The sequence below is a fragment of the Galeopterus variegatus genome, unplaced genomic scaffold, assembly GCF_000696425.1.
Source record: "Galeopterus variegatus unplaced genomic scaffold, G_variegatus-3.0.2 Scaffold2434, whole genome shotgun sequence".
Classification (NCBI taxonomy): Eukaryota; Metazoa; Chordata; class Mammalia; order Dermoptera; family Cynocephalidae; genus Galeopterus; species Galeopterus variegatus.
The window spans coordinates 266,513-277,176 of record NW_007728545.1 but is presented as its reverse complement, the minus strand read 5'-3'; the positions used below and the strand labels follow the sequence as shown (position 1 = coordinate 277,176).

The 10,664-nt window shown below is 39.8% G+C and overlaps 1 protein-coding gene and 1 long non-coding RNA gene across 2 annotated transcripts in view; both read left to right on the top strand.

Annotated features, from left to right (window-relative positions):
* Window positions 1-1,516, top strand: part of GPX5 (glutathione peroxidase 5 (epididymal androgen-related protein)) — a 10,241-nt gene extending 8,725 nt beyond the window's left edge. Inside the window, exon 5 of the mRNA XM_008581689.1 lies at window positions 536-1,516. Coding sequence (XP_008579911.1) covers window positions 536-742 — 207 coding nt within the window. The 3' untranslated portion in view covers window positions 743-1,516. The remainder of the gene's footprint in view (window positions 1-535) is intronic.
* An 84-nt stretch (window positions 1,517-1,600) lies between these two features.
* Window positions 1,601-2,921, top strand: LOC103597833. The gene is made up of 2 exons (XR_551141.1): window positions 1,601-1,737; window positions 1,897-2,921. It is a non-coding gene; the product is annotated as an uncharacterized LOC103597833 (long non-coding RNA).
* Window positions 2,922-10,664: the final 7,743 nt, after the last annotated feature.

The window sequence follows — 10,664 nt, the reverse complement described above, 5'->3', positions numbered from 1 at the left end:
GGGGGGTTTCATAAACTCAACTTGTCTAAATTATAGGGCTGCTCTTTATTCTAAAATTATGACCCACATGCAATTTATTCTTACAGTGGTCTTTTTTAAATTAAATGATGAAATGACGATGTTTTAAAATTTTTTTCTTATTTGACAAAATACTGTATTACTGTAGTAATGCTATGATGGTCTTAAAAGATATTTAAAATGTTATTGACCCAAGGAGCCCCAAGACATGGGAAACAACTTTTACTTTGCAGAGAAGGACATTGAAAGCTAGAGAGGTGACATATCTTACCCATGGCAGCACGATTTTGTGATGGGGTCATAGGGAGAAACGGAAAGAAAGACTTTTGCTATAATATCTACAACATTCTTGGTAGTTGGCATGGTGGTAATTCATAGAATTTGTGGGGTTTATGAGGAATCATGGGTTATTAAAATGTCTAGGTGTAGAAGGGAGCGGATTACCTGTGGGTGAAGATAACCTGGATCACCCAGGAGCAGAAATGATGCTGTTCTCTTTTCCCTCTCTCTGCTTCAGCACTCCTGTCCTCACCCCTCTGAGATTTTGGGCTCATTCAGACATATCTCCTGGGAACCTGTGAGAGTTCATGACATCCGCTGGAACTTTGAAAAGTTCCTGGTGGGGCCTGATGGAGTACCTGTCATGCGCTGGTTCCACAAAACTCCAGTCAGCACAGTCAAGTCAGACATCCTGGCATACTTGAATCAATTCAAAACTAAATAGGAAGGAAAAGTTGGGGGCAGGAGCCACCCTGCTTCTCACCTAAAGACCTGATCCCCCCCAAATCCATCTTCTCACCACACTGTCTTCCTACATGGCCTCCACTTGACTAAATCACCTCCATGCTGCCACAGTGCTCACTCTCTACCAAGTCGATTTATATTCAGAAGGCTACTGATATTCCTCCTTAAAAGAATATGTGGGTGAAGAGGAAAAGAATGGAAACCCTAAACCCCCAGACCTGTGTTACAAATTTGATCTTTCATATCCATCAAAGGAAAATCATCCTTCCATGAGGATGGTTCCGTCTGCTGTCATAATCTGCAAAACATCTCTGATGCTCTGACCTCCTACTCTTCACTCTAGAGGCATAAAAGTAACGATGCAGTTATAGTCATGCAATCTAGCTTCCACTTCATAACACTTTTTTGTCGCCCAGGACAGACATATATTGTCAGTTTCCAACATTTTTTGGATCAGTCTCCATTTGTAACACCTCCCCCTGCTTGTCTTTCTCCTGTGGGAGCCTTAAGATAGAGTGGGAGCAAGAATATAGCCTCATATGAAGGGAGGGCACCTCCATGCTAATGGAACCCAGCACCTCTTTCTGGCCTTACAAAAGCTTTCCTGATTGTCTGATCTTTAGTTCATTTGGGTTATGGTACCTGGGCAAGAATGCCCTTTATCTTTTGAAGGATGGGATTTCCTCTCTCAAACCTAGTACTGCAACTTTGGCCCTGCCACTGTCTCTAATAAAATGTTTTCTGAAGCATCTAAGATCTCTGTGGTGGTTTTTAAATCCTGCTCTGTGCTCGAAGTCATCTTATCTCTCTCCTCCTGCTAACTCTATCACAGATGGTGTATTTCCCAGACTACCTGAATCCCCCAGACAGAAGGATTTATCCTCGCAGATGTTTGGAAGTTTGTCACTTGATGGCTCTCAGCTCTCATCCCTCGTCAGGAATTGCCTCAGGCCAGGGTCGAATCCCCTTTCCCAGGCAGTCTCTATCACAGATGGTGTATTTCCCAGACTACCTGAATCCCCCAGACAGAAGGATTTATCCTTGCAGATGTTTGGAAGTTTGTCACTTGATGGCTCTCAGCTCTCATCCCTCATCAGGAATTGCCTCAGGCCAGGGTCGAATCCCCTTTCCCAGGCAGCCTGTATCCAATTACTGATCAATGAAGAGTGTAAAGGCCAAGCCCTGGCTGCTCAACTTAGGACAACTCTGAAGGGTCATTCCAGCTGCAGAAACCCTCAAGGAGTGGGCTGATGCCTTTTCATGCTTGCACTGCAGCCCAATTTTACCATCTGATAAATCCTGCTTTTCTTCTTTGGCCCCCAGTTGTCGATCCTGAGGTAATGCCCTACTGAACCTTCTGAATACAAATCTCCATCTTAGCTTCTGCTTTCCAGGGAACTCAGCCTGCAATTGTTGGTACTAAAAATGATCTGAGAAAGAAGATGCTAAGATGAGATTTTTGAAGCTGAATTACCGACCACCTGGTTGATAATAAGGGGATGGGTGGAGCTCAAACAGTCACTGGCTCAAAGTAGCAGAGCAATTGTTAAAACTTTCACCAAACCTGAACTGACTGGTGTGGTGTACTAGAGGAAAGATATGCACTAACAGATACGATGTATTAGGTTTTTGAGAAACATGGGGGAATGGTAATTATAAGGCAATACAATTGGATGTCATTGCTAGAGGAAATTGATGCTTTGGAAAGAGACAATGAAAGGCTGAAGATAATATATCATTAAATAAAGGTTAAGTGTGAAAAGAGTATCTCCATGGGATTGTATAAAGACCCTCTCATATCCTGCAACCCAAGGGTACAGAAAGCTAAGGTTTAGACCCAAGACTTAATAATAGTATTAGAAATTTCCGAAGAAAGTTAAACCCCAGTCTAGTCTTCTATGCCTGGAGGAAAACAAAGGAGAACACCTGTTAAAGATGGAGGCACTCTTGCTCTCCTGTATTTTGCTTGTCTCAACTGTATTTTGCCTGAATATACTGTGTCAGCAAGATTTTGCAAGGCTTAACCTCAAACCACAGACTTCCTATTGAGTTATTTAGGAGATGGGGAAGTGATGGGAGGGGTTTGCGGCTGGCTGAAACGTATATAATACCTGCTTTTTCCCAATAAATTTGCTTAGTGTGTGCACTAAGCCCCAGAACTTTGTGTCTGGTCTGTGGTTGACCACCTCCCCAGGTGGCAGTCTCTAGCTCAGGTGTGCTTTGAGCAACTCACTTTCCTGCACTCTCTTGGCAGGGCTGCATGTGGTCCTGCTCCCTGAGAGACTCCTGGCAGAGACTATGTGTAGTCCTGCCTCCTGAGACCCCCAGGGCCAAGAAAATGGTGCATATGCCAAGGTCATGGCCTTGATTGGAAAAGAATAGAAACTTGAGACATTGAATGAAGACATCCAATTTTATGCATTACAACATCCAAATCCTCAGATTTCCCAGGACCCCCAAACCTTTTAGAGGTAGCACACCCCTCTTTAATGAGCATTTCCTTCTTGCTTGAAAACAATGTAGATGACTCTGCCCTGCAAAATATTATTTGCTTCTGCCCCATATAGAAGTAGATTCTAAGGGTTTCTGAACAAGGGGAGTGAAACATAAAGTTAGATAAGGAAAGAGTTCATTGATATTAGAGCACTCTCTCTGAATACAGAATTTTTATGCACTGGCAAGATCCCAACTCAGGTTTACAGTGCCTCCTGCTTGGAAAAACTAAATGTCATAGAAATGCCAATAGTATTGTGACAGACGGCAAAAATAAGGGATCAAAAGTTCAGAAAAGCGGGCACCTTAGAGTGGACTTACCAGGTAATGCGGGGAAACCCACTAGCTGACTGTGTCACAGGAGGGCCAAAGGACATTCAATTTGAAAAAAGTCAAAAGGTATGTGCTGATGCAAGGGGCCATTTTGTTCATATTGTTTAATACCTTTAAAAAAATGTTTAAAATAGTTCATCTTTATCTGTAAACTTTCATAGTAAAAAGCCTGAAACAAAATATAACAAACGTAAACAATGGATTGTTCAAGATATGAGACTTTAGAAAATTTTGAAATAATTATCTCATCGTTTTTCTGCATTTACTTACCATTTGTTGCTTCCATACATTTAAAATAGTGATTTTTTTTCTAAAGGACATATTAGCTCTCTGATTGTTTCAGGGTAGCAAAGTATTTTAACGTTCTTAGATTAAAAACCAGCGAGTGACTGGGTGGGGGTGAGAGGATGGCATTTAAAATAGAAGGAAGGCTAGCTGAGCGCGGACAGTGGCGGTGCAGGAAAATAGGGTGACAGAGACGCAGGGTGCGCGTGAATCCGGAGCACCCGGAGTGCACTGGTTTCGTACAGGCCGAATACACACTCCTACGTGGAAACTTCTCCCAGAGTGCAGTGATAGACACGTCTGTTTAATATGCAGACACTTTAGCGTCCTGCCTTTGTGGAACCAGTGTGACTTCCTTTCATTCAAATGCTTTCAAATAGTCTGAATTTAGAGAAGCTGCGGGGAACTCTGAGTGGAAAATCAAGGTTCAGGTGACTTCAGCCTGCGGAGCATCTTTGGGTTGTGGGGGAAACAGGCTCGGGGTCGGCTAGTTCCCTGGTTCCCTTGATTCTGCTTTAAATTCCACTCGTGGAAGTCCCATATCAGAAGATGCCTTTTTGTTCATATTAATTCCTTAAACAAAAATCTTTATTTGTAAAAGTGTCTTCATTTACATCTCCCCAAAGACACACCTAGCAAAGCTCTAGTGGCGCAATTGGTTAGTGCGCGGTACTTGTAAGACAGTACATGAGTAACGCTGAGGTTGTGCGTTCGAACCTCACCCGGAGCAGTTTTACTGCTCCCCGATACCAAGACTAGGCCACGCTTAGTTTGCATTGGGTTCTATACTAATTCTGAGCAGAAAGCAGCCTGTTTTTTATTTAGAAATGTTGCATTTAATAGAAAAAACTGTTGAAACTGACAATAAAATAATGTTATAAATTATGAGTGAAGAGGATTTCCTGTCTAGTTTTCTATATTAGGCCACGCTATCAATCAAAAGTGAGTGTGTTATAAGGCCATTTACAGAGAGAGGCACCCTCTCAGAAAACTCCTGGAGGTTGTTCTCCATCAAAATGATACAAGACTGAAAAAAGGGAAACATGGGGATCCAAAACAGGAAAAAGCCAAAGTACACATCCAGGTTGATGGAAGAAAACCCCCACAAGACACCCGTGCAGCATGCCTATTGAGCAATCAGTGCAGACTTCAGCAGGAGGACAAGGGCTCCAGGGAGGAGACCACTAAGAAAAACGTTAAAATTGATATGTTCTTTGAAGTGTTTCACCATATTGAGAGTTGCTTAAATTCCTGGAGAATTGAGAATGGATTGGTTATAGATCATACAAAATATAGAAAAATTACAAGGCAGTTAGTAACTCTGCAGAAAACTAAAATGTATGTAAAAAAAGAAATATGATTGTAGTACTACATGGTTTAGCTGTGAATAATTTTTTTATAACCAATAAACTGAATATAAAATGATGATGAAATTAAGTAAGGAGGCTGTTGGAAAGGAAATGTAGGTGGAAGGATGAGAGATGTAAGAGAGGTACCTCCAGAGATCAACTTCCAGCATGAGAAGAGCCCTGCAGACCTGCTCCCAAGTGAAACTGGTGAAAATTAGTTTTAAAAATCAACTATTTAAAGTCTTTGGAAAAGATCCTAAGGGCATACAGCAAATGAAGAAACATCTATTCAAGAAAATACGGGGGTATTCAAAGAAATTCACGGAAAGATTAATATTATCTTTCAATTCTATTTCTCCACTAACTTTTTGAAGTACCCTCATATACTAAAATTAGTCAGTGATGTTTGAACCAGTGCTATGATCTGACTCTGTCTTTAGGAGGTAATTAAGTCATGATGGGATTAATAACCTTATAAAGGAGGTGCAAGGGAGCTCTTCATCCCTTATGCTCCCCCGCCATGTGAGGATGCAGCAAGAGGCACTATCTTTGAAGCAGAGAACAAGCCCTCACCAGGCACTAGAATCTGCTGCTGTCTTGATCTTGGACTTCCTGGCCTCCAGAACTGTAAGAAATAAATTTCTGTTGTTCACAAATTACCCAGTCTAAGGTATTTTTGTTACAGCAGCCTGAACAGCCAGGATTTCTTCCTTCCTCTCCCCCTCCCAGCTCAGTGAGATGGAAACACCATTGCAGAGTAGTGCAATGAAGAACACAAGTCTTCTCCTGCACTCCTCACCTCTCAGCCTGAAGGATATCATCCTGGGAGGGGCAGGGCATCAGCATTGTTTATCCTTCCTCCATCTACTGATTGCTGAGGTTACAGTGATTGCAGCTGAGAAGTGGGAACTCCCTTTTTTTGCCCAACCTCCTCTCATGGGATGAAGGCTGTATCTTGGGTATGGTACCACTATGCTATTGGGGCCCTAATCACCCTTGTCCAGGCTAGTCAGGCATTGGTTTCATGCTGGCAGAGTAACTTCAAGTTGAGAAGACCTAAAGTCCTCCTTCTGTTAGCACTCACCTCCTAAAGCAGAGGTGTTGTACAGCTACTTTTACCTGCCCATAATCCTGCCAACTGGGACAATTGTTGAGCTAGGGCTGGGTCTGGAGCTCACAGACCCCTCAATCCCATTCACAGACTGGGTCACAAACCCTTCACATGCAGGTCTAGGAGCTAGGTAACTGGCCAAACAGGTCCTTGGACGCTGTAGGTTGGAGAGCACGGCCATGCACAGTGGACGCCTGAGGCAGATGCCAGCCAGGTGGTGGCGCTGCACATCTGCACTAACTCCACCCACACACAACTTATTTACAAAGAATGGGCCACACTACCCCCGTGAGGGGTCCTGATTAAATTATTCTATTTCCCCAACAGGTGTCACTCAGAGAAAAGCTTGAATTGCCTCTACTTCCTGCTTCAGAGCCCTAGCTCAGAGATTTTGGGGGGGGGGTGAGATGGGGGGAGCAGAGACCATAAAACAGCTGTCAATCTCTTTCCAAAGGAACTGACGTTTTTGCAACAGCATGGAGAAGTTTGAGCCTAAAGATAATCTCGAAAACAGTGATAGTTGTGGTAAATTCATTGGAGATACAGGTAATCTGTAGGCCTAGCTAGTTTGCAGGGGAGAACCAGGGAATGAGATAATGAGGAGGAGCTCTCCTGGGGTCAGAACAAATATCAAACACTGATCTCAGGAACTCTTCCTTCAGAATAGCCAGAATTTGATTAGATTGGTCTTGCAGAGCAATCTTTATCCCGGTGTATTGTTGAAAACAATAGAACAATCAGCCAGCAATTAATGGAGTTCAACAGCTGTGTGTTCATGGAATGGAACAAAGAGAGTTCTATCAAAATCATTGTTATCTGAGGTGACTCTGCATACCCAAGGCTCTGCCTCCTGAGGAGCAACATCAAAAGTCTGACGATGCAGAGAAGAGGGGGATAGAGTTCATTAAAATAATTCAGCCAGCCTTGGTCCAATGGAACAGAATACAAAACCCAGAAATCAACCCACATACTTACAGCCAACTGATCTTTGATAAAGGCACCAAGAACATACATTGGGGAAAACACTGCCACTTCAATAAATGGTGCTGGGAAAACTGAACGTCCATATGTAGAAGAATGAAACTAGACATATACCTCTTGCTATATACCATATCAACTTAAAATGGATTAAAGACTAAAACATAAGACTCAAAACTATAAAACTCCTAAAAGAAAACAAAGAGAAAACACTTCAGGAAGTAGGACTGAGCAAAGACTTTACAAATAAGACACCCAAAACACAGGCAACAAAGGAAAAAATAAACAAATGGAATTATGGCAAACTAAAAAGCTTTTGCACAGTAAAAGAAACAGTTGACAGAGTGAAAAGACAACCTGCAGAATGGGAGAAAATATTCACAAACTATGCATCTGACAAGAGATTAATATCCAGAATACACAAGGAACTCAAACAACTTAACAGTAAAAAAATAAGTAATGCAATTAAAAAAAATGAATAGGCATTTCTCAAAGGAAGATATACAAATGGCCAAAAGACACATGAAAAAATGCTCAACATCACTAAGCATTAGGGAAATACAAATCAAAACCACATTGAGATATCATCTCACCCCAGTTAGACTGGCCATTATCAAAAAGACAGAGAATAACAAATGCTGATGAGGATTTGGAGAAAGGGGAACCCTCCTATACTGTTGCTGGGACTGTAAATTAGTGCAGCTGTTATGGTAAACAGTATGGAGTTTCCTCAGACAACTGCAGATAAAGCTGCCATATGATCCAGCAATCCTGCTGCTGGGTTTATACCCAAAGGAATGGAAATCATCGTGTTGAAGGGATACCTGCACTCCCATGTTTATCACAGCTCTATTCAGTAGCCAAGAGCTGGGACCAACCTAAATGTCCATCAAGGGATGACTGGGTAAGGAAAATGTGGTATATATACATAATGGAATACTACTCCACCATTAAAAAAAATTAGGTTTGCAGCAATATGAATGAACTTAGAGAAAATTATGTTAAGTGAAATAAGCCAGGCACAGAAACAGAAATACCACATGACCTCACTCATAAGTGGGAGCTAAAATAAACAAAGAATAATCACAGTAATTTGTCGAACTTTCAAAACTAGAGAACTGTACTGAAGTCTCTTCTCAGAACTTTCCCAGAGTTGGGAAAGGGGGAGATGAAAGAGGGTTAGTAAGAAATTGGTAAAGAGTCACAAAAAATGATTACATTGTGTAATGTTGAATATGCTAATTATCCTGATTTGAGCATCACATATTGCACACAGGTATTGATATTCAGTGCTGTATCCCACAGAAGTGTACAATTATGTTTCAATTAAAAAAAGAAAAAGAAATAATTGAGGCCCAGAAGTCAATAGGATAACATACATAAAATGCTCAAAAATAAAAAAATTTGTCAACAAAGCAGATTGGACACAACAAAGCTAACATTCAAAAAATGAGGACAAAATAAAGACATTCCCAGATAAACAGAAGCAGAAATAATTTGCTGCCTCCAGACCCATTCTACAAGAAATTCTAAAAGAAGTTCTTCAGACTAAAGGCAAGTAACCTCAGATAGTACTTGAATCTCACAAAAAACAAAAAGCTCCAATAAACATGCATACATTATACGAAGTTATACGACCAATAAACATAATTATGTAATTATATAAAAAATAATACACATGTATATTTCTTATTGTTTATAAGACAATTGTATGAAACAATATTATATAATGTATTATTGGACCTATAACCCATAGGAATATCACGAAAGAGGTAAACAGGAGCAAATCTGTATTGGGCTAAAGAAATAACTCCACACGTCAATGCAAATGCACAGGACAAAATACAAAAACCAGAAATGAAAAATAAAAATGTTAATATAACAAAGGCTATAAATATATACTTACTGTCCTTTCTTCCCCCAACTTCCTTAAAAGTCATAAAATTATGTAAAACATTAACTCTAATTGTAAGTTTTGTAACCTATAGAGAAATAATATGTATCATAATAATAATAATAGAGAAAGGCAGGAAGGAAATAAAGGTATGTAGGAGTAATGTGTCTATATCTCACTGGAATTAAGTTAGTAATAATCTGAAGCTGATTCTGGTAAGTTAAGATTTATACAGTAAGCTCTACAGCAACCCCTAAGGAAATGACTCAAAAAGCATAACGAAAAATCCTTAAAGAAATTAAAATGCTACATTAAAATATTCACTTAATGCAAAAGAAAGCAACAAAGGAGGAATAGAGGAACAAAAAAGACATGAGACGTGTAGAAAACAAAAAGTAAAACGGCAGACATAAATCCCACTATGTCAATAAAAACACTAATTGTGAACAAATTAAACAAACTAATCAAAAGGCAGAGATTGTTAGACTGGATTAAAAAATAATATTCAACTATATGCTGTATATAGGAGATGCACTTTAGATTCAAAGATACAAACAGACTGAAAGTAAGAGGATAGAAAAAAGACATATTATACAATAGCAATCATAAGAAAACTGGAGGGTCAGTACTAATATTACACAAAATAGACTTGAAAACAAAAAAAGTTACTAGAGACAAAGAGTGACATTTTGTTTTATTTTATTGGCAGCTGACCAGTACAGGGATCCGAACCCCTGACCTTGGTGTTGTCAGAACCACACCCTAGCCAAGTGAGCTTACTGGCCAGCACCAGACTGACATGATAATGATATAAATATCAATCTATCAGGAATGTATAATAATTATAAACATACCTGTAGTTAATGGCAGAGCACCAAAATACATGAAACAAAAACTTAAATAAATGAAGAGAGAAATAGACAATACAACAATAGCAGGAGATTTCAATACCCTACTTTCAATGATGCGTAGAATAAATGGGCAGAAGATCAACAAGCAAACAGAAAACTTGAACAACAGTATAAATCAACTAGACCTAACAGACACGTATAGGACATTCTACCCAACAACACTAGAATATACAAGTGTACTTCAAAAGATTCATGGAAAAATGGAATTAAAATAATATGAATCTTTCCATGAACTTTTTGAAGTACCCTTGTATGTTCATCTCAAGTGCATATGGTACCTTCCCCAGGACAGGCCATATGCTAGGTAGTAAAACAAACCTTGATAAATACAAAAGAATCAATACAACACAAAGTATGTTCACCCATCACAATGTATGAAATTAGAAATTAATAATAGAAAGAAATTGGGGGAACTCAGAAATATGTGGAAATTAAATATCACACTCTTAAATAATCAACGGTCAATGAAGAAATCAAAATAGAATAGAAAATATTTTAAGATGAATGAAAACCAAGATGCAACATGCCAAATCTTCTGGGATGCAGCT